The sequence below is a fragment of the Sphaerodactylus townsendi genome, linkage group LG06 (genome assembly GCF_021028975.2).
Source record: "Sphaerodactylus townsendi isolate TG3544 linkage group LG06, MPM_Stown_v2.3, whole genome shotgun sequence".
Lineage (NCBI taxonomy): Eukaryota > Metazoa > Chordata > Lepidosauria > Squamata > Sphaerodactylidae > Sphaerodactylus > Sphaerodactylus townsendi.
The window spans coordinates 109,950,026-109,973,851 of record NC_059430.1 but is presented as its reverse complement, the minus strand read 5'-3'; the positions used below and the strand labels follow the sequence as shown (position 1 = coordinate 109,973,851).

The window sequence follows — 23,826 nt, the reverse complement described above, 5'->3', positions numbered from 1 at the left end:
CCCCCCCCCCACCCCCCCCCCCCCCCACCCCCCCCCCCCCCCACCCCCCCCCCCCCCCACCCCCCCCCCCCCCCACCCCCCCCCCCCCCCACCCCCCCCCCCCCCCACCCCCCCCCCCCCCCACCCCCCCCCCCCCCCACCCCCCCCCCCCCCCACCCCCCCCCCCCCCCACCCCCCCCCCCCCCCACCCCCCCCCCCCCCCACCCCCCCCCCCCCCCACCCCCCCCCCCCCCCACCCCCCCCCCCCCCCACCCCCCCCCCCCCCCACCCCCCCCCCCCCCCACCCCCCCCCCCCCCCACCCCCCCCCCCCCCCACCCCCCCCCCCCCCCACCCCCCCCCCCCCCCACCCCCCCCCCCCCCCACCCCCCCCCCCCCCCACCCCCCCCCCCCCCCACCCCCCCCCCCCCCCACCCCCCCCCCCCCCCACCCCCCCCCCCCCCCACCCCCCCCCCCCCCCACCCCCCCCCCCCCCCACCCCCCCCCCCCCCCACCCCCCCCCCCCCCCACCCCCCCCCCCCCCCACCCCCCCCCCCCCCCACCCCCCCCCCCCCCCACCCCCCCCCCCCCCCACCCCCCCCCCCCCCCACCCCCCCCCCCCCCCACCCCCCCCCCCCCCCACCCCCCCCCCCCCCCACCCCCCCCCCCCCCCACCCCCCCCCCCCCCCACCCCCCCCCCCCCCCACCCCCCCCCCCCCCCACCCCCCCCCCCCCCCACCCCCCCCCCCCCCCACCCCCCCCCCCCCCCACCCCCCCCCCCCCCCACCCCCCCCCCCCCCCACCCCCCCCCCCCCCCACCCCCCCCCCCCCCCACCCCCCCCCCCCCCCACCCCCCCCCCCCCCCACCCCCCCCCCCCCCCACCCCCCCCCCCCCCCACCCCCCCCCCCCCCCACCCCCCCCCCCCCCCACCCCCCCCCCCCCCCACCCCCCCCCCCCCCCACCCCCCCCCCCCCCCACCCCCCCCCCCCCCCACCCCCCCCCCCCCCCACCCCCCCCCCCCCCCACCCCCCCCCCCCCCCACCCCCCCCCCCCCCCACCCCCCCCCCCCCCCACCCCCCCCCCCCCCCACCCCCCCCCCCCCCCACCCCCCCCCCCCCCCACCCCCCCCCCCCCCCACCCCCCCCCCCCCCCACCCCCCCCCCCCCCCACCCCCCCCCCCCCCCACCCCCCCCCCCCCCCACCCCCCCCCCCCCCCACCCCCCCCCCCCCCCACCCCCCCCCCCCCCCACCCCCCCCCCCCCCCACCCCCCCCCCCCCCCACCCCCCCCCCCCCCCACCCCCCCCCCCCCCCACCCCCCCCCCCCCCCACCCCCCCCCCCCCCCACCCCCCCCCCCCCCCACCCCCCCCCCCCCCCACCCCCCCCCCCCCCCACCCCCCCCCCCCCCCACCCCCCCCCCCCCCCACCCCCCCCCCCCCCCACCCCCCCCCCCCCCCACCCCCCCCCCCCCCCACCCCCCCCCCCCCCCACCCCCCCCCCCCCCCACCCCCCCCCCCCCCCACCCCCCCCCCCCCCCACCCCCCCCCCCCCCCACCCCCCCCCCCCCCCACCCCCCCCCCCCCCCACCCCCCCCCCCCCCCACCCCCCCCCCCCCCCACCCCCCCCCCCCCCCACCCCCCCCCCCCCCCACCCCCCCCCCCCCCCACCCCCCCCCCCCCCCACCCCCCCCCCCCCCCACCCCCCCCCCCCCCCACCCCCCCCCCCCCCCACCCCCCCCCCCCCCCACCCCCCCCCCCCCCCACCCCCCCCCCCCCCCACCCCCCCCCCCCCCCACCCCCCCCCCCCCCCACCCCCCCCCCCCCCCACCCCCCCCCCCCCCCACCCCCCCCCCCCCCCACCCCCCCCCCCCCCCACCCCCCCCCCCCCCCACCCCCCCCCCCCCCCACCCCCCCCCCCCCCCACCCCCCCCCCCCCCCACCCCCCCCCCCCCCCACCCCCCCCCCCCCCCACCCCCCCCCCCCCCCACCCCCCCCCCCCCCCACCCCCCCCCCCCCCCACCCCCCCCCCCCCCCACCCCCCCCCCCCCCCACCCCCCCCCCCCCCCACCCCCCCCCCCCCCCACCCCCCCCCCCCCCCACCCCCCCCCCCCCCCACCCCCCCCCCCCCCCACCCCCCCCCCCCCCCACCCCCCCCCCCCCCCACCCCCCCCCCCCCCCACCCCCCCCCCCCCCCACCCCCCCCCCCCCCCACCCCCCCCCCCCCCCACCCCCCCCCCCCCCCACCCCCCCCCCCCCCCACCCCCCCCCCCCCCCACCCCCCCCCCCCCCCACCCCCCCCCCCCCCCACCCCCCCCCCCCCCCACCCCCCCCCCCCCCCACCCCCCCCCCCCCCCACCCCCCCCCCCCCCCACCCCCCCCCCCCCCCACCCCCCCCCCCCCCCACCCCCCCCCCCCCCCACCCCCCCCCCCCCCCACCCCCCCCCCCCCCCACCCCCCCCCCCCCCCACCCCCCCCCCCCCCCACCCCCCCCCCCCCCCACCCCCCCCCCCCCCCACCCCCCCCCCCCCCCACCCCCCCCCCCCCCCACCCCCCCCCCCCCCCACCCCCCCCCCCCCCCACCCCCCCCCCCCCCCACCCCCCCCCCCCCCCACCCCCCCCCCCCCCCACCCCCCCCCCCCCCCACCCCCCCCCCCCCCCACCCCCCCCCCCCCCCACCCCCCCCCCCCCCCACCCCCCCCCCCCCCCACCCCCCCCCCCCCCCACCCCCCCCCCCCCCCACCCCCCCCCCCCCCCACCCCCCCCCCCCCCCACCCCCCCCCCCCCCCACCCCCCCCCCCCCCCACCCCCCCCCCCCCCCACCCCCCCCCCCCCCCACCCCCCCCCCCCCCCACCCCCCCCCCCCCCCACCCCCCCCCCCCCCCACCCCCCCCCCCCCCCACCCCCCCCCCCCCCCACCCCCCCCCCCCCCCACCCCCCCCCCCCCCCACCCCCCCCCCCCCCCACCCCCCCCCCCCCCCACCCCCCCCCCCCCCCACCCCCCCCCCCCCCCACCCCCCCCCCCCCCCACCCCCCCCCCCCCCCACCCCCCCCCCCCCCCACCCCCCCCCCCCCCCACCCCCCCCCCCCCCCACCCCCCCCCCCCCCCACCCCCCCCCCCCCCCACCCCCCCCCCCCCCCACCCCCCCCCCCCCCCACCCCCCCCCCCCCCCACCCCCCCCCCCCCCCACCCCCCCCCCCCCCCACCCCCCCCCCCCCCCACCCCCCCCCCCCCCCACCCCCCCCCCCCCCCACCCCCCCCCCCCCCCACCCCCCCCCCCCCCCACCCCCCCCCCCCCCCACCCCCCCCCCCCCCCACCCCCCCCCCCCCCCACCCCCCCCCCCCCCCACCCCCCCCCCCCCCCACCCCCCCCCCCCCCCACCCCCCCCCCCCCCCACCCCCCCCCCCCCCCACCCCCCCCCCCCCCCACCCCCCCCCCCCCCCACCCCCCCCCCCCCCCACCCCCCCCCCCCCCCACCCCCCCCCCCCCCCACCCCCCCCCCCCCCCACCCCCCCCCCCCCCCACCCCCCCCCCCCCCCACCCCCCCCCCCCCCCACCCCCCCCCCCCCCCACCCCCCCCCCCCCCCACCCCCCCCCCCCCCCACCCCCCCCCCCCCCCACCCCCCCCCCCCCCCACCCCCCCCCCCCCCCACCCCCCCCCCCCCCCACCCCCCCCCCCCCCCACCCCCCCCCCCCCCCACCCCCCCCCCCCCCCACCCCCCCCCCCCCCCACCCCCCCCCCCCCCCACCCCCCCCCCCCCCCACCCCCCCCCCCCCCCACCCCCCCCCCCCCCCACCCCCCCCCCCCCCCACCCCCCCCCCCCCCCACCCCCCCCCCCCCCCACCCCCCCCCCCCCCCACCCCCCCCCCCCCCCACCCCCCCCCCCCCCCACCCCCCCCCCCCCCCACCCCCCCCCCCCCCCACCCCCCCCCCCCCCCACCCCCCCCCCCCCCCACCCCCCCCCCCCCCCACCCCCCCCCCCCCCCACCCCCCCCCCCCCCCACCCCCCCCCCCCCCCACCCCCCCCCCCCCCCACCCCCCCCCCCCCCCACCCCCCCCCCCCCCCACCCCCCCCCCCCCCCACCCCCCCCCCCCCCCACCCCCCCCCCCCCCCACCCCCCCCCCCCCCCACCCCCCCCCCCCCCCACCCCCCCCCCCCCCCACCCCCCCCCCCCCCCACCCCCCCCCCCCCCCACCCCCCCCCCCCCCCACCCCCCCCCCCCCCCACCCCCCCCCCCCCCCACCCCCCCCCCCCCCCACCCCCCCCCCCCCCCACCCCCCCCCCCCCCCACCCCCCCCCCCCCCCACCCCCCCCCCCCCCCACCCCCCCCCCCCCCCACCCCCCCCCCCCCCCACCCCCCCCCCCCCCCACCCCCCCCCCCCCCCACCCCCCCCCCCCCCCACCCCCCCCCCCCCCCACCCCCCCCCCCCCCCACCCCCCCCCCCCCCCACCCCCCCCCCCCCCCACCCCCCCCCCCCCCCACCCCCCCCCCCCCCCACCCCCCCCCCCCCCCACCCCCCCCCCCCCCCACCCCCCCCCCCCCCCACCCCCCCCCCCCCCCACCCCCCCCCCCCCCCACCCCCCCCCCCCCCCACCCCCCCCCCCCCCCACCCCCCCCCCCCCCCACCCCCCCCCCCCCCCACCCCCCCCCCCCCCCACCCCCCCCCCCCCCCACCCCCCCCCCCCCCCACCCCCCCCCCCCCCCACCCCCCCCCCCCCCCACCCCCCCCCCCCCCCACCCCCCCCCCCCCCCACCCCCCCCCCCCCCCACCCCCCCCCCCCCCCACCCCCCCCCCCCCCCACCCCCCCCCCCCCCCACCCCCCCCCCCCCCCACCCCCCCCCCCCCCCACCCCCCCCCCCCCCCACCCCCCCCCCCCCCCACCCCCCCCCCCCCCCACCCCCCCCCCCCCCCACCCCCCCCCCCCCCCACCCCCCCCCCCCCCCACCCCCCCCCCCCCCCACCCCCCCCCCCCCCCACCCCCCCCCCCCCCCACCCCCCCCCCCCCCCACCCCCCCCCCCCCCCACCCCCCCCCCCCCCCACCCCCCCCCCCCCCCACCCCCCCCCCCCCCCACCCCCCCCCCCCCCCACCCCCCCCCCCCCCCACCCCCCCCCCCCCCCACCCCCCCCCCCCCCCACCCCCCCCCCCCCCCACCCCCCCCCCCCCCCACCCCCCCCCCCCCCCACCCCCCCCCCCCCCCACCCCCCCCCCCCCCCACCCCCCCCCCCCCCCACCCCCCCCCCCCCCCACCCCCCCCCCCCCCCACCCCCCCCCCCCCCCACCCCCCCCCCCCCCCACCCCCCCCCCCCCCCACCCCCCCCCCCCCCCACCCCCCCCCCCCCCCACCCCCCCCCCCCCCCACCCCCCCCCCCCCCCACCCCCCCCCCCCCCCACCCCCCCCCCCCCCCACCCCCCCCCCCCCCCACCCCCCCCCCCCCCCACCCCCCCCCCCCCCCACCCCCCCCCCCCCCCACCCCCCCCCCCCCCCACCCCCCCCCCCCCCCACCCCCCCCCCCCCCCACCCCCCCCCCCCCCCACCCCCCCCCCCCCCCACCCCCCCCCCCCCCCACCCCCCCCCCCCCCCACCCCCCCCCCCCCCCACCCCCCCCCCCCCCCACCCCCCCCCCCCCCCACCCCCCCCCCCCCCCACCCCCCCCCCCCCCCACCCCCCCCCCCCCCCACCCCCCCCCCCCCCCACCCCCCCCCCCCCCCACCCCCCCCCCCCCCCACCCCCCCCCCCCCCCACCCCCCCCCCCCCCCACCCCCCCCCCCCCCCACCCCCCCCCCCCCCCACCCCCCCCCCCCCCCACCCCCCCCCCCCCCCACCCCCCCCCCCCCCCACCCCCCCCCCCCCCCACCCCCCCCCCCCCCCACCCCCCCCCCCCCCCACCCCCCCCCCCCCCCACCCCCCCCCCCCCCCACCCCCCCCCCCCCCCACCCCCCCCCCCCCCCACCCCCCCCCCCCCCCACCCCCCCCCCCCCCCACCCCCCCCCCCCCCCACCCCCCCCCCCCCCCACCCCCCCCCCCCCCCACCCCCCCCCCCCCCCACCCCCCCCCCCCCCCACCCCCCCCCCCCCCCACCCCCCCCCCCCCCCACCCCCCCCCCCCCCCACCCCCCCCCCCCCCCACCCCCCCCCCCCCCCACCCCCCCCCCCCCCCACCCCCCCCCCCCCCCACCCCCCCCCCCCCCCACCCCCCCCCCCCCCCACCCCCCCCCCCCCCCACCCCCCCCCCCCCCCACCCCCCCCCCCCCCCACCCCCCCCCCCCCCCACCCCCCCCCCCCCCCACCCCCCCCCCCCCCCACCCCCCCCCCCCCCCACCCCCCCCCCCCCCCACCCCCCCCCCCCCCCACCCCCCCCCCCCCCCACCCCCCCCCCCCCCCACCCCCCCCCCCCCCCACCCCCCCCCCCCCCCACCCCCCCCCCCCCCCACCCCCCCCCCCCCCCACCCCCCCCCCCCCCCACCCCCCCCCCCCCCCACCCCCCCCCCCCCCCACCCCCCCCCCCCCCCACCCCCCCCCCCCCCCACCCCCCCCCCCCCCCACCCCCCCCCCCCCCCACCCCCCCCCCCCCCCACCCCCCCCCCCCCCCACCCCCCCCCCCCCCCACCCCCCCCCCCCCCCACCCCCCCCCCCCCCCACCCCCCCCCCCCCCCACCCCCCCCCCCCCCCACCCCCCCCCCCCCCCACCCCCCCCCCCCCCCACCCCCCCCCCCCCCCACCCCCCCCCCCCCCCACCCCCCCCCCCCCCCACCCCCCCCCCCCCCCACCCCCCCCCCCCCCCACCCCCCCCCCCCCCCACCCCCCCCCCCCCCCACCCCCCCCCCCCCCCACCCCCCCCCCCCCCCACCCCCCCCCCCCCCCACCCCCCCCCCCCCCCACCCCCCCCCCCCCCCACCCCCCCCCCCCCCCACCCCCCCCCCCCCCCACCCCCCCCCCCCCCCACCCCCCCCCCCCCCCACCCCCCCCCCCCCCCACCCCCCCCCCCCCCCACCCCCCCCCCCCCCCACCCCCCCCCCCCCCCACCCCCCCCCCCCCCCACCCCCCCCCCCCCCCACCCCCCCCCCCCCCCACCCCCCCCCCCCCCCACCCCCCCCCCCCCCCACCCCCCCCCCCCCCCACCCCCCCCCCCCCCCACCCCCCCCCCCCCCCACCCCCCCCCCCCCCCACCCCCCCCCCCCCCCACCCCCCCCCCCCCCCACCCCCCCCCCCCCCCACCCCCCCCCCCCCCCACCCCCCCCCCCCCCCACCCCCCCCCCCCCCCACCCCCCCCCCCCCCCACCCCCCCCCCCCCCCACCCCCCCCCCCCCCCACCCCCCCCCCCCCCCACCCCCCCCCCCCCCCACCCCCCCCCCCCCCCACCCCCCCCCCCCCCCACCCCCCCCCCCCCCCACCCCCCCCCCCCCCCACCCCCCCCCCCCCCCACCCCCCCCCCCCCCCACCCCCCCCCCCCCCCACCCCCCCCCCCCCCCACCCCCCCCCCCCCCCACCCCCCCCCCCCCCCACCCCCCCCCCCCCCCACCCCCCCCCCCCCCCACCCCCCCCCCCCCCCACCCCCCCCCCCCCCCACCCCCCCCCCCCCCCACCCCCCCCCCCCCCCACCCCCCCCCCCCCCCACCCCCCCCCCCCCCCACCCCCCCCCCCCCCCACCCCCCCCCCCCCCCACCCCCCCCCCCCCCCACCCCCCCCCCCCCCCACCCCCCCCCCCCCCCACCCCCCCCCCCCCCCACCCCCCCCCCCCCCCACCCCCCCCCCCCCCCACCCCCCCCCCCCCCCACCCCCCCCCCCCCCCACCCCCCCCCCCCCCCACCCCCCCCCCCCCCCACCCCCCCCCCCCCCCACCCCCCCCCCCCCCCACCCCCCCCCCCCCCCACCCCCCCCCCCCCCCACCCCCCCCCCCCCCCACCCCCCCCCCCCCCCACCCCCCCCCCCCCCCACCCCCCCCCCCCCCCACCCCCCCCCCCCCCCACCCCCCCCCCCCCCCACCCCCCCCCCCCCCCACCCCCCCCCCCCCCCACCCCCCCCCCCCCCCACCCCCCCCCCCCCCCACCCCCCCCCCCCCCCACCCCCCCCCCCCCCCACCCCCCCCCCCCCCCACCCCCCCCCCCCCCCACCCCCCCCCCCCCCCACCCCCCCCCCCCCCCACCCCCCCCCCCCCCCACCCCCCCCCCCCCCCACCCCCCCCCCCCCCCACCCCCCCCCCCCCCCACCCCCCCCCCCCCCCACCCCCCCCCCCCCCCACCCCCCCCCCCCCCCACCCCCCCCCCCCCCCACCCCCCCCCCCCCCCACCCCCCCCCCCCCCCACCCCCCCCCCCCCCCACCCCCCCCCCCCCCCACCCCCCCCCCCCCCCACCCCCCCCCCCCCCCACCCCCCCCCCCCCCCACCCCCCCCCCCCCCCACCCCCCCCCCCCCCCACCCCCCCCCCCCCCCACCCCCCCCCCCCCCCACCCCCCCCCCCCCCCACCCCCCCCCCCCCCCACCCCCCCCCCCCCCCACCCCCCCCCCCCCCCACCCCCCCCCCCCCCCACCCCCCCCCCCCCCCACCCCCCCCCCCCCCCACCCCCCCCCCCCCCCACCCCCCCCCCCCCCCACCCCCCCCCCCCCCCACCCCCCCCCCCCCCCACCCCCCCCCCCCCCCACCCCCCCCCCCCCCCACCCCCCCCCCCCCCCACCCCCCCCCCCCCCCACCCCCCCCCCCCCCCACCCCCCCCCCCCCCCACCCCCCCCCCCCCCCACCCCCCCCCCCCCCCACCCCCCCCCCCCCCCACCCCCCCCCCCCCCCACCCCCCCCCCCCCCCACCCCCCCCCCCCCCCACCCCCCCCCCCCCCCACCCCCCCCCCCCCCCACCCCCCCCCCCCCCCACCCCCCCCCCCCCCCACCCCCCCCCCCCCCCACCCCCCCCCCCCCCCACCCCCCCCCCCCCCCACCCCCCCCCCCCCCCACCCCCCCCCCCCCCCACCCCCCCCCCCCCCCACCCCCCCCCCCCCCCACCCCCCCCCCCCCCCACCCCCCCCCCCCCCCACCCCCCCCCCCCCCCACCCCCCCCCCCCCCCACCCCCCCCCCCCCCCACCCCCCCCCCCCCCCACCCCCCCCCCCCCCCACCCCCCCCCCCCCCCACCCCCCCCCCCCCCCACCCCCCCCCCCCCCCACCCCCCCCCCCCCCCACCCCCCCCCCCCCCCACCCCCCCCCCCCCCCACCCCCCCCCCCCCCCACCCCCCCCCCCCCCCACCCCCCCCCCCCCCCACCCCCCCCCCCCCCCACCCCCCCCCCCCCCCACCCCCCCCCCCCCCCACCCCCCCCCCCCCCCACCCCCCCCCCCCCCCACCCCCCCCCCCCCCCACCCCCCCCCCCCCCCACCCCCCCCCCCCCCCACCCCCCCCCCCCCCCACCCCCCCCCCCCCCCACCCCCCCCCCCCCCCACCCCCCCCCCCCCCCACCCCCCCCCCCCCCCACCCCCCCCCCCCCCCACCCCCCCCCCCCCCCACCCCCCCCCCCCCCCACCCCCCCCCCCCCCCACCCCCCCCCCCCCCCACCCCCCCCCCCCCCCACCCCCCCCCCCCCCCACCCCCCCCCCCCCCCACCCCCCCCCCCCCCCACCCCCCCCCCCCCCCACCCCCCCCCCCCCCCACCCCCCCCCCCCCCCACCCCCCCCCCCCCCCACCCCCCCCCCCCCCCACCCCCCCCCCCCCCCACCCCCCCCCCCCCCCACCCCCCCCCCCCCCCACCCCCCCCCCCCCCCACCCCCCCCCCCCCCCACCCCCCCCCCCCCCCACCCCCCCCCCCCCCCACCCCCCCCCCCCCCCACCCCCCCCCCCCCCCACCCCCCCCCCCCCCCACCCCCCCCCCCCCCCACCCCCCCCCCCCCCCACCCCCCCCCCCCCCCACCCCCCCCCCCCCCCACCCCCCCCCCCCCCCACCCCCCCCCCCCCCCACCCCCCCCCCCCCCCACCCCCCCCCCCCCCCACCCCCCCCCCCCCCCACCCCCCCCCCCCCCCACCCCCCCCCCCCCCCACCCCCCCCCCCCCCCACCCCCCCCCCCCCCCACCCCCCCCCCCCCCCACCCCCCCCCCCCCCCACCCCCCCCCCCCCCCACCCCCCCCCCCCCCCACCCCCCCCCCCCCCCACCCCCCCCCCCCCCCACCCCCCCCCCCCCCCACCCCCCCCCCCCCCCACCCCCCCCCCCCCCCACCCCCCCCCCCCCCCACCCCCCCCCCCCCCCACCCCCCCCCCCCCCCACCCCCCCCCCCCCCCACCCCCCCCCCCCCCCACCCCCCCCCCCCCCCACCCCCCCCCCCCCCCACCCCCCCCCCCCCCCACCCCCCCCCCCCCCCACCCCCCCCCCCCCCCACCCCCCCCCCCCCCCACCCCCCCCCCCCCCCACCCCCCCCCCCCCCCACCCCCCCCCCCCCCCACCCCCCCCCCCCCCCACCCCCCCCCCCCCCCACCCCCCCCCCCCCCCACCCCCCCCCCCCCCCACCCCCCCCCCCCCCCACCCCCCCCCCCCCCCACCCCCCCCCCCCCCCACCCCCCCCCCCCCCCACCCCCCCCCCCCCCCACCCCCCCCCCCCCCCACCCCCCCCCCCCCCCACCCCCCCCCCCCCCCACCCCCCCCCCCCCCCACCCCCCCCCCCCCCCACCCCCCCCCCCCCCCACCCCCCCCCCCCCCCACCCCCCCCCCCCCCCACCCCCCCCCCCCCCCACCCCCCCCCCCCCCCACCCCCCCCCCCCCCCACCCCCCCCCCCCCCCACCCCCCCCCCCCCCCACCCCCCCCCCCCCCCACCCCCCCCCCCCCCCACCCCCCCCCCCCCCCACCCCCCCCCCCCCCCACCCCCCCCCCCCCCCACCCCCCCCCCCCCCCACCCCCCCCCCCCCCCACCCCCCCCCCCCCCCACCCCCCCCCCCCCCCACCCCCCCCCCCCCCCACCCCCCCCCCCCCCCACCCCCCCCCCCCCCCACCCCCCCCCCCCCCCACCCCCCCCCCCCCCCACCCCCCCCCCCCCCCACCCCCCCCCCCCCCCACCCCCCCCCCCCCCCACCCCCCCCCCCCCCCACCCCCCCCCCCCCCCACCCCCCCCCCCCCCCACCCCCCCCCCCCCCCACCCCCCCCCCCCCCCACCCCCCCCCCCCCCCACCCCCCCCCCCCCCCACCCCCCCCCCCCCCCACCCCCCCCCCCCCCCACCCCCCCCCCCCCCCACCCCCCCCCCCCCCCACCCCCCCCCCCCCCCACCCCCCCCCCCCCCCACCCCCCCCCCCCCCCACCCCCCCCCCCCCCCACCCCCCCCCCCCCCCACCCCCCCCCCCCCCCACCCCCCCCCCCCCCCACCCCCCCCCCCCCCCACCCCCCCCCCCCCCCACCCCCCCCCCCCCCCACCCCCCCCCCCCCCCACCCCCCCCCCCCCCCACCCCCCCCCCCCCCCACCCCCCCCCCCCCCCACCCCCCCCCCCCCCCACCCCCCCCCCCCCCCACCCCCCCCCCCCCCCACCCCCCCCCCCCCCCACCCCCCCCCCCCCCCACCCCCCCCCCCCCCCACCCCCCCCCCCCCCCACCCCCCCCCCCCCCCACCCCCCCCCCCCCCCACCCCCCCCCCCCCCCACCCCCCCCCCCCCCCACCCCCCCCCCCCCCCACCCCCCCCCCCCCCCACCCCCCCCCCCCCCCACCCCCCCCCCCCCCCACCCCCCCCCCCCCCCACCCCCCCCCCCCCCCACCCCCCCCCCCCCCCACCCCCCCCCCCCCCCACCCCCCCCCCCCCCCACCCCCCCCCCCCCCCACCCCCCCCCCCCCCCACCCCCCCCCCCCCCCACCCCCCCCCCCCCCCACCCCCCCCCCCCCCCACCCCCCCCCCCCCCCACCCCCCCCCCCCCCCACCCCCCCCCCCCCCCACCCCCCCCCCCCCCCACCCCCCCCCCCCCCCACCCCCCCCCCCCCCCACCCCCCCCCCCCCCCACCCCCCCCCCCCCCCACCCCCCCCCCCCCCCACCCCCCCCCCCCCCCACCCCCCCCCCCCCCCACCCCCCCCCCCCCCCACCCCCCCCCCCCCCCACCCCCCCCCCCCCCCACCCCCCCCCCCCCCCACCCCCCCCCCCCCCCACCCCCCCCCCCCCCCACCCCCCCCCCCCCCCACCCCCCCCCCCCCCCACCCCCCCCCCCCCCCACCCCCCCCCCCCCCCACCCCCCCCCCCCCCCACCCCCCCCCCCCCCCACCCCCCCCCCCCCCCACCCCCCCCCCCCCCCACCCCCCCCCCCCCCCACCCCCCCCCCCCCCCACCCCCCCCCCCCCCCACCCCCCCCCCCCCCCACCCCCCCCCCCCCCCACCCCCCCCCCCCCCCACCCCCCCCCCCCCCCACCCCCCCCCCCCCCCACCCCCCCCCCCCCCCACCCCCCCCCCCCCCCACCCCCCCCCCCCCCCACCCCCCCCCCCCCCCACCCCCCCCCCCCCCCACCCCCCCCCCCCCCCACCCCCCCCCCCCCCCACCCCCCCCCCCCCCCACCCCCCCCCCCCCCCACCCCCCCCCCCCCCCACCCCCCCCCCCCCCCACCCCCCCCCCCCCCCACCCCCCCCCCCCCCCACCCCCCCCCCCCCCCACCCCCCCCCCCCCCCACCCCCCCCCCCCCCCACCCCCCCCCCCCCCCACCCCCCCCCCCCCCCACCCCCCCCCCCCCCCACCCCCCCCCCCCCCCACCCCCCCCCCCCCCCACCCCCCCCCCCCCCCACCCCCCCCCCCCCCCACCCCCCCCCCCCCCCACCCCCCCCCCCCCCCACCCCCCCCCCCCCCCACCCCCCCCCCCCCCCACCCCCCCCCCCCCCCACCCCCCCCCCCCCCCACCCCCCCCCCCCCCCACCCCCCCCCCCCCCCACCCCCCCCCCCCCCCACCCCCCCCCCCCCCCACCCCCCCCCCCCCCCACCCCCCCCCCCCCCCACCCCCCCCCCCCCCCACCCCCCCCCCCCCCCACCCCCCCCCCCCCCCACCCCCCCCCCCCCCCACCCCCCCCCCCCCCCACCCCCCCCCCCCCCCACCCCCCCCCCCCCCCACCCCCCCCCCCCCCCACCCCCCCCCCCCCCCACCCCCCCCCCCCCCCACCCCCCCCCCCCCCCACCCCCCCCCCCCCCCACCCCCCCCCCCCCCCACCCCCCCCCCCCCCCACCCCCCCCCCCCCCCACCCCCCCCCCCCCCCACCCCCCCCCCCCCCCACCCCCCCCCCCCCCCACCCCCCCCCCCCCCCACCCCCCCCCCCCCCCACCCCCCCCCCCCCCCACCCCCCCCCCCCCCCACCCCCCCCCCCCCCCACCCCCCCCCCCCCCCACCCCCCCCCCCCCCCACCCCCCCCCCCCCCCACCCCCCCCCCCCCCCACCCCCCCCCCCCCCCACCCCCCCCCCCCCCCACCCCCCCCCCCCCCCACCCCCCCCCCCCCCCACCCCCCCCCCCCCCCACCCCCCCCCCCCCCCACCCCCCCCCCCCCCCACCCCCCCCCCCCCCCACCCCCCCCCCCCCCCACCCCCCCCCCCCCCCACCCCCCCCCCCCCCCACCCCCCCCCCCCCCCACCCCCCCCCCCCCCCACCCCCCCCCCCCCCCACCCCCCCCCCCCCCCACCCCCCCCCCCCCCCACCCCCCCCCCCCCCCACCCCCCCCCCCCCCCACCCCCCCCCCCCCCCACCCCCCCCCCCCCCCACCCCCCCCCCCCCCCACCCCCCCCCCCCCCCACCCCCCCCCCCCCCCACCCCCCCCCCCCCCCACCCCCCCCCCCCCCCACCCCCCCCCCCCCCCACCCCCCCCCCCCCCCACCCCCCCCCCCCCCCACCCCCCCCCCCCCCCACCCCCCCCCCCCCCCACCCCCCCCCCCCCCCACCCCCCCCCCCCCCCACCCCCCCCCCCCCCCACCCCCCCCCCCCCCCACCCCCCCCCCCCCCCACCCCCCCCCCCCCCCACCCCCCCCCCCCCCCACCCCCCCCCCCCCCCACCCCCCCCCCCCCCCACCCCCCCCCCCCCCCACCCCCCCCCCCCCCCACCCCCCCCCCCCCCCACCCCCCCCCCCCCCCACCCCCCCCCCCCCCCACCCCCCCCCCCCCCCACCCCCCCCCCCCCCCACCCCCCCCCCCCCCCACCCCCCCCCCCCCCCACCCCCCCCCCCCCCCACCCCCCCCCCCCCCCACCCCCCCCCCCCCCCACCCCCCCCCCCCCCCACCCCCCCCCCCCCCCACCCCCCCCCCCCCCCACCCCCCCCCCCCCCCACCCCCCCCCCCCCCCACCCCCCCCCCCCCCCACCCCCCCCCCCCCCCACCCCCCCCCCCCCCCACCCCCCCCCCCCCCCACCCCCCCCCCCCCCCACCCCCCCCCCCCCCCACCCCCCCCCCCCCCCACCCCCCCCCCCCCCCACCCCCCCCCCCCCCCACCCCCCCCCCCCCCCACCCCCCCCCCCCCCCACCCCCCCCCCCCCCCACCCCCCCCCCCCCCCACCCCCCCCCCCCCCCACCCCCCCCCCCCCCCACCCCCCCCCCCCCCCACCCCCCCCCCCCCCCACCCCCCCCCCCCCCCACCCCCCCCCCCCCCCACCCCCCCCCCCCCCCACCCCCCCCCCCCCCCACCCCCCCCCCCCCCCACCCCCCCCCCCCCCCACCCCCCCCCCCCCCCACCCCCCCCCCCCCCCACCCCCCCCCCCCCCCACCCCCCCCCCCCCCCACCCCCCCCCCCCCCCACCCCCCCCCCCCCCCACCCCCCCCCCCCCCCACCCCCCCCCCCCCCCACCCCCCCCCCCCCCCACCCCCCCCCCCCCCCACCCCCCCCCCCCCCCACCCCCCCCCCCCCCCACCCCCCCCCCCCCCCACCCCCCCCCCCCCCCACCCCCCCCCCCCCCCACCCCCCCCCCCCCCCACCCCCCCCCCCCCCCACCCCCCCCCCCCCCCACCCCCCCCCCCCCCCACCCCCCCCCCCCCCCACCCCCCCCCCCCCCCACCCCCCCCCCCCCCCACCCCCCCCCCCCCCCACCCCCCCCCCCCCCCACCCCCCCCCCCCCCCACCCCCCCCCCCCCCCACCCCCCCCCCCCCCCACCCCCCCCCCCCCCCACCCCCCCCCCCCCCCACCCCCCCCCCCCCCCACCCCCCCCCCCCCCCACCCCCCCCCCCCCCCACCCCCCCCCCCCCCCACCCCCCCCCCCCCCCACCCCCCCCCCCCCCCACCCCCCCCCCCCCCCACCCCCCCCCCCCCCCACCCCCCCCCCCCCCCACCCCCCCCCCCCCCCACCCCCCCCCCCCCCCACCCCCCCCCCCCCCCACCCCCCCCCCCCCCCACCCCCCCCCCCCCCCACCCCCCCCCCCCCCCACCCCCCCCCCCCCCCACCCCCCCCCCCCCCCACCCCCCCCCCCCCCCACCCCCCCCCCCCCCCACCCCCCCCCCCCCCCACCCCCCCCCCCCCCCACCCCCCCCCCCCCCCACCCCCCCCCCCCCCCACCCCCCCCCCCCCCCACCCCCCCCCCCCCCCACCCCCCCCCCCCCCCACCCCCCCCCCCCCCCACCCCCCCCCCCCCCCACCCCCCCCCCCCCCCACCCCCCCCCCCCCCCACCCCCCCCCCCCCCCACCCCCCCCCCCCCCCACCCCCCCCCCCCCCCACCCCCCCCCCCCCCCACCCCCCCCCCCCCCCACCCCCCCCCCCCCCCACCCCCCCCCCCCCCCACCCCCCCCCCCCCCCACCCCCCCCCCCCCCCACCCCCCCCCCCCCCCACCCCCCCCCCCCCCCACCCCCCCCCCCCCCCACCCCCCCCCCCCCCCACCCCCCCCCCCCCCCACCCCCCCCCCCCCCCACCCCCCCCCCCCCCCACCCCCCCCCCCCCCCACCCCCCCCCCCCCCCACCCCCCCCCCCCCCCACCCCCCCCCCCCCCCACCCCCCCCCCCCCCCACCCCCCCCCCCCCCCACCCCCCCCCCCCCCCACCCCCCCCCCCCCCCACCCCCCCCCCCCCCCACCCCCCCCCCCCCCCACCCCCCCCCCCCCCCACCCCCCCCCCCCCCCACCCCCCCCCCCCCCCACCCCCCCCCCCCCCCACCCCCCCCCCCCCCCACCCCCCCCCCCCCCCACCCCCCCCCCCCCCCACCCCCCCCCCCCCCCACCCCCCCCCCCCCCCACCCCCCCCCCCCCCCACCCCCCCCCCCCCCCACCCCCCCCCCCCCCCACCCCCCCCCCCCCCCACCCCCCCCCCCCCCCACCCCCCCCCCCCCCCACCCCCCCCCCCCCCCACCCCCCCCCCCCCCCACCCCCCCCCCCCCCCACCCCCCCCCCCCCCCACCCCCCCCCCCCCCCACCCCCCCCCCCCCCCACCCCCCCCCCCCCCCACCCCCCCCCCCCCCCACCCCCCCCCCCCCCCACCCCCCCCCCCCCCCACCCCCCCCCCCCCCCACCCCCCCCCCCCCCCACCCCCCCCCCCCCCCACCCCCCCCCCCCCCCACCCCCCCCCCCCCCCACCCCCCCCCCCCCCCACCCCCCCCCCCCCCCACCCCCCCCCCCCCCCACCCCCCCCCCCCCCCACCCCCCCCCCCCCCCACCCCCCCCCCCCCCCACCCCCCCCCCCCCCCACCCCCCCCCCCCCCCACCCCCCCCCCCCCCCACCCCCCCCCCCCCCCACCCCCCCCCCCCCCCACCCCCCCCCCCCCCCACCCCCCCCCCCCCCCACCCCCCCCCCCCCCCACCCCCCCCCCCCCCCACCCCCCCCCCCCCCCACCCCCCCCCCCCCCCACCCCCCCCCCCCCCCACCCCCCCCCCCCCCCACCCCCCCCCCCCCCCACCCCCCCCCCCCCCCACCCCCCCCCCCCCCCACCCCCCCCCCCCCCCACCCCCCCCCCCCCCCACCCCCCCCCCCCCCCACCCCCCCCCCCCCCCACCCCCCCCCCCCACCACCCCCCCCCCCCCCCAACCCCACCCCACCCAACCCCCACCCCCCCCCAACCCCCCCACCCCAAACCCCCCCCCCCCACCACCCCCACCCCCCCCCACCCCCCCCCCCCCCCACCCCCCCCCCCCCCCCCACCCCCCCCCCCACCCCCCCCCCCCCACAACACCCCCACCCCCCACCCCCACCGCCCCCACCTCGCCCACCGCCCCACCCCACCACCCCCCCCCCCCCCCCCCCCCCCCAACCCCCCCCCCCCCCACCCCCACCCTTCCTGGAGGCTGAGCCAGGGCCTCTGTCGGGGCGCCACTTAGCAGTGGTGGCTGCAGCAGGATCAGCCACGCTCCGCCTCTCTCTCAGGCCAGCTGATATACCTGGATACCTGGAGGTTTTGTGGGCGGATGCGATCCAAAACCTCCTTGCCAGGCAGCTGCCAACCATCTGAGGCCAGCTGAGCCTGGGCTGGGGCCTGGGAGGCAGCTTCCCTCAGCGGCTCGGAGGCACAGTGGGGCAGCCCAGCTTCACCCAAGGGAGACAATACCCTGCCCTTTGATGGCAACAGGAAGATGAATGGCGGCTGGGTGGGTGCCAGAACATTGCAGTTTATTATTAAAACAGGAGCTCGGGAAGCGCCCTTAAAAGCGGGTAGAATGGATCCCGCTGACTCTGGGGCAGGGGTGTATCTATGGGAAAGCTCTCAAATTTTGCCCCCCCTCCACTAATTCACTGCCTTTTGCCATGGGGGGGGGGCGCAATTCCACTGCTTGCCCCAAGTGCTATTTACTGTAGATACCCCTGGAGCGGGGTTCCTGTAGAAATCGGGAGTCCTTGGCCATAGCCATGATCCAGTTCCTTTATGATGATCAGTTGGCAGATCTGGCACCATAGATAGTGTGAATTGTTCATAATGCCCTTTTCTACACAGAGTTGTGAACAAACATTGCTTTCCTCTCTGGCTGTGGCTTGGCCAGTAGGTCTCGTCAACTCTTTCATGTTGAGAAAGTGATAAACCATTGCTGGACATTCTGCTATTCGCATACTATAGCAATCATTCACAACTGGATTAGCTTGTCTGCGCAGCATAATCCAGTTGTGAATTATTCTTACGGCACAGGGATCCTAAACTCTGTTGAGCTGGTGGGCGTTTCTGCAATTTTGAGCAGCAGGCACCACCACAGAACAGCTGCGGTGGGAAGTGGGACCCATTAGACTATGGATGCTGCTGGGGGCAATTAAAAATTTGGGAGAGTCCCAGGTTAAAACATCCTCCTATGATGGGTTATCTTCTGTTTATGAATGGGAATTCTCTGCAGACCTACAGGGTGATGTCTTCTAAGGTCTTTTGAAGCGCCTCCAATGAAACACAGGAAACTGTAGGATATATATTAGCAGAGTAGAATAGAAGAGACAGAGTCTCAGTTGCTTTGTATGTATAGGTTTAGTGACTACAAGGGAGGGTTATATGGAGATAAAATAAGAAATCCTTTCTTGCCTGTGACCCATCTACATTACTATACATTTGGTCACATCTTGCCTACATGTCCTCGTGACTCTCTACTCAAATAAAGAAACCAAGTTAACTTTATAACTTCTGATGTACGTGCTCTCTAACGTGTAAACAAGGGCAATCTCACTGACCAATAGCTAATCAATAGATCAGGTCATGAAAGACTTCAGCAACTTGTTTACATACAAACAGTTAACCCTTTTATGACTGAGTTGTGACAGACATTTGAAAAAACCCCAAAAGAAACCAAGACCTGGATCTTTACTTTGGGGAAGAGATGTTTGGGGGCAGAAAAGAGCAGGCACTAGGAAGCATATGGATGGGCACCACGATGCCCCCAGGTGCCACACTGGAGACCACCACTATAATACAATAGTGGTGTATTATCCCACAGTTGTGTGAGCCATTTGAGGGAGTCCCAGGAAATATGCTGAAGCATTTCCTACGCATCAGTTGTCATTATGATTTTTCTGATAAACATTGGTCAAGCTGATTGGGGTGCAGGCAAGTAGACTGCTGGGGCTACCTCACCTCTGATTGTGAGAGTTGATACTGGTATATCGGGTTGCCAAACATGTTTGCTGCAAAATTCACAGCATCCCTAATTTCAGCGGTAGCTGAGTTGGTCTTCAGTAGAACCACCCCTCACTGAGACTGAGGCTGCCTGTTTTTCCATCTTGGTTGGGCCCTGACCCCATCTTGGGCCCTGCCTACGCCCTACCCCTTTTGGCCTTTAGATCGGGCGCCTGTTTTTAACACCTTCTGTTGTTTTAATTGGTATTTATTTCTAGTAACTGCTGCTTAAGTTTTAATGGGTTTAAGTAATATTTTTGTATTGATTTGCTGTCTTAGAGAACAGCCATATTGTGAGCCGCCTCGAGCCCTTCGGGGGTGAGGCGGCCTATAAATCCAACAAATAAATGAATAAATAAACAAACAAACAGCTAGATTCTACTCCAGCCAAATCTTAGAAGCCAGCAAGATTTTCAGGGGATCAGCATTAGACCAAGGGAGCTTTGACTCACGAACGCTCAAAGCCTCAGATGTTAGTCTAGCTCAGGGGTAGGGAACCTGCGGCTCTCCAGATGTTCAGGAACTACAATTCCCATCAGCCCCTGCCAGCATGGCCAATTGGCCATGCTGACAGGGGCTGATGGGAATTGTAGTTCCTGAACATCTGGAGAGCCGCAGGTTCCCTACCCCTGGTCTAGCTTCACTAGCTATTATACATAGCTGCCTCATATCATAACTTCCTTAAATTGCTGGGACAACTCTTCCAGTATCTGCCAAACTCCTAATCACTGTATTCAGCAATTCTATAAACCATAGCATGAAATCCATGTAGTGGGCCCTCTACTTAAGCAGGCATGTCAGCAGTAACTGGTGATTTTTCTTATTTTGCTAACAAACACTTTTACTTAGATAGAAAAATTATATGCTACCTCCCCAAGAAACTGCTGAAGCATCTTATAAAATAAATATAGTAAACATAATAAGAATGTGGATATATACTCCTCTTTTCTCAAACAAAAGGAGTCTCAAAGAGACTTACAAACCCCTTTCTTTCCCCTCCCCACAACAGACTCCTTGTTTGGTGAGTGGTGCTGAGAGAATTCTTAGAGAACTGTGACTAGCCCTAGCAATGACGAAGGGAGGGGGAACTGCACCTGGGGCATGAGCTGCCCGCGCGCCCCCTCCCACCCTGCCCCCCAAATGCCCCTGCCCTGCCCCGACACGTGACGGCAATGGCGGCGCCCGGGACAAGCCACCCCAGATGTCGCCACTGCCACTACGCATCTGAGCCCGAGGTCACCCAGCAGGCTTTATCTGGAGGAGCAGGGAAACAAACTGGTTCACCAGATAACAGTCTGCTGCTCATGTGGAGGAGTGAGGAATCAAACCCGCTTTTCCATAGTCCACCACTCTTAATGGCCACACCAGAGGTGTTATTCAGCCTTCCAGAGGAAGGGCAAACAGTCCTCAACATGTTATTGACAGATGGTGTTAAACTTCTGGATGAATTCTAATTCAGCAGTTTCTCGCTGGAGTCTCCCCTGGAAGTTCTCCTGGGGGGGAGAATGGTGACTCTTAGCTCACATTTGCTATAAAATTGTGTTTTTATCAGTCCTCCTGATGAAGCATTTACATCAAAGCACATGGGAACTTTGAGAATAAAGCTGCCGCCTGTCACCTGGCTCCTAGGAGGGAGGGAACCTCCGGACAGGGCTGAAAGAGGGAGGAGGTTGGTGCGGTGCAGAGGCTCAAGCTTGCAGGAGTGCTGTTAACTGCCTGGCGAAAGTAAAGAGCTTATGAACAGAAGCCAGAGTGGTGCCTTGTTTGATCCAAGAGGGGAGCCAAGCACCTATGAGGCCAAGGTGGCTTATCCTGCAGGATAGTGGTTTGCGGAGAGGGCGCTCACACCTTCTAAATCTGTTCAAACCCTTGCAAACTTTCCTCTTACAGAGCTGAAAGGCTTGCCCCAATGTCGTCCACGCATGTTCGTTATCCGGGGCAAAACAGGGATTCCAGGTGCACCCGGCATTCCAGGAACTCCTGGGCCACTTGGGATGAAGGGGGACATTGGCTTTCCGGGGCCTCCTGGTAAGAAGATCTCCTCAACAGTGAAGATGAGTGCTGATTCAAAACAGAACTGCTCTGACCAATCACATTGTGGGCACACGTGGCCTGTTCTAATATTTCTGTTCACTGTGGCCACTGGGTGGCTGTTCAAGGTGTTTTGTTTTTACCTCAGAAGGTGGGTAGTGCCAATAGCTGCCACCACTACCCACCCAAGAGTCAGAGGAGATAACTCTCATCTTTTTTATTTAGAAGATAGCCTGGCTAATGGTGCATGCCCAAACATCTAAGTGAGATTCTTTCCTCTCAAACTGGCTTTAGAACTGTTCTTCCCTTTAGCTTTGCAGATACTTTATTACATGAAAGAAAAATTGAAATTGGAATCCCCCCCCACCCCAAGCTTGATGGTTCAATCCATTCTACCTTGCCTGGGCTCTGCCATCTCATCCTCACCCGCTCTGTCACGGGAAAAGACAGGAAGAGGTGGCGAAAGTCTTTATTGTGGCTGCCTTCAAGGGGATCAGCCTTTAAGAGTCAAAGCTGTATTAGACCAAGAGTCAAAGCTGTATTAGGTCAAGGGAGCTTTGACTCATGAACGCTCAAAGCCTCAGATGTCAGTCTAGCTTCACTAGCTATTATACATAGCTGCCTCATAGCATAACTTCCTTAAATTGCTGGGACAACTCTCCCAGTATCTGCCAAACTCCTAATCACTGTATTCAGCAATTCTATAAACCGTAGCATGAAATGCATGTAGTGGCCCTCTACTTAAGCAGGCACGTCAGCAGTAACTGGTGATTTTTCTTGTTTTGCTAAGATAACTAACACTTTTACTTATATAGAAAAATTATATGCCACCTCTCCAAGAAACTGCTGAAGCATCTTATAAAATAAATATAGTAAACATAATAAGAATGTGGATATATACTCCTCTTTTCTCAAACAAAAGGAGTCTCAAAGAGGCTCAAGCTTGCAGGAGTGCTGTTAACTGCCTGGCGAAAGTAAAGAGCTCATGAACAGAAGCCAAAGTGGTGCCTTGTTTGATCCAAGAGGGGAGCCAAGCTCCTATGAGGCCAAGGTGGCCTATCCTGCAGGATAGTGGTTTGCGGAGAGGGCACTCACACCTTCTAAATCTGTTCAAACCCTTGCAAACTTTCCTCTTATAGAGCTGAAAGGCTTGCTCCAAGGTCATCCACGCATGTTCGTTATCCGGGTCCAACCAGGGATTCCAGGTGCACCCGGCATTCCAGGAACTCCTGGGCTACCTGGGATGAAGGGGGACGTTGGCCTTCCGGGGCCTCCTGGTAAGAAGATCTCCTCAACAGTGAAGATGAGTGCTGATTCAAAACAGAACTGCTCTGACCAATCACATTGTGGGCACACGTGGCCTGTTCTAATATTTCTGTTCACTGTGGCCACTGGGTGCCACCACTACCCACCCAAGAGTCAGAGGAGAAAACGCTCATCTTTTTTTATTTGGAAGATAGCCTGGCTAATGGTGCATGCCCAAACATCTGTGAGATTCTTTCCTCTCAAAATGGCTATAGAATCGTTCTTCCCTTTAGCTTTGCAGATACTTTATTACATGAAAGAAAAATTGAAGTTGGAATTCCCCCCTCCCCCACAAGCTTGATGGTTCAATCCATTCTACCTTGCCTGGGCTCTGCCGTCTCATCCTCACCCGCTTTGTCACGGGAGAAGACAGGAAGAGGTGGCGAAAGTCTTTATTGTGGCTGCCTCGGACTATCACTGCTGACCCACTTCAATAGTGCCCACATGCAGACACCTAAGCAAGACTGTAATGTTGGGTGCTGTGTGGTTTCCGGGCTGTAATGTTGTTTAATACTGTAATGTTGTTTAATAGGTTTGCCAACTCCAACTTGGGAAATTCCTGGAGTATTGGGGATGGTGCCAGGAAAGGGCAGAGTTAGGGGAGGCAATGGAGCTCAGTGAAGATGCAGCACTATTCTAGAACCTTTGTTTTTCCTGGACTCCATGGTATAACAGAGTTCAAGTTGCTGCTTTCTTCAGGGGAATCAGTTTTAATTCTGGGAGACCTCCTGGAGTTGGTAACCCTATTCTTAACAGACATACAGACACTAGTTGTATTCAGTACTAATTGAACAACAGGGAGTTTTCTTTTGAAAGAGGTAGCGTGTATGAGAAATAAATTACAAAACAGGAACAGAATAGTTGCCACCAGTAAAAATACAACCAATGCTATCTTGCATTTCTTTTACAGAAAGGGTCACCCATTTCTCCCTGCGTCCCTTAAAGCATTTAATGCAAAAGTCTGGCCACAACTTTTATATGGTGTTTCTTTAAGGATCCAATTCTGGATAGAAATATTGAGCAGATCCTGATATTGAGCAGATTTTTGTATAAAATATTTGGAGTGACTCACTCTGTGTTCTATGCTACCTTGTGCCTAGAAGCTGGATAACATCTTCTGGAGACCAGGGCTTGGTGTATAACGTTCAAGCACTGGATCCAGCTTTGCTTCAGGCATCAGGACATGAGCCTCACTGCCCAGCCCTTAACTTTTCTGCATGTCATTGAATGGTGGGCCCACATAGAAGCAAAGCTCCATGCCTTGGGCCAGCCTCCCGATGTTATAGCCATGCTCCCTTCCAACGAGATGTTCTCCACTATAAAATCTAGACTTTTTGAATTAGAACATCAGGAATTGATGGCTCATGCAAAAAAAGTTCTGCTCTCCCCTCTCCCTTGGCATCCCATACGGCCACCTAGGCATGGCCAGATATTTGTTTGCTCTTTCTGAACCAGAGCACCAACGTGCCATTACTTTGGCTGGATGCAATGTGCTTCCTTCCGCTTTGAGGGATGGAAGAGGCTCCAAAACACCCCGTAGTG

At 80.5% G+C, this 23,826-nt stretch overlaps 1 protein-coding gene across 4 annotated transcripts in view; it reads left to right on the top strand.

Moving 5' to 3' along the window:
• Positions 1-23,826, top strand: part of LOC125435892 (ryncolin-3-like) — a 51,124-nt gene that overhangs the window by 20,198 nt on the left and 7,100 nt on the right. The window contains exons 3-4 of one of the 4 annotated variants that reach the window (XM_048502361.1): positions 20,839-20,976; positions 22,119-22,256. The exons of 1 other annotated variant lie outside the window; for it this stretch is intronic. In XM_048502361.1, coding sequence (XP_048358318.1) covers positions 20,839-20,976; positions 22,119-22,256 — 276 coding nt within the window. The remainder of the gene's footprint in view (positions 1-20,838; positions 20,977-22,118; positions 22,257-23,826) is intronic. 2 more of the 4 variants (XM_048502365.1, XM_048502362.1) reach the window with 2 other exon arrangements.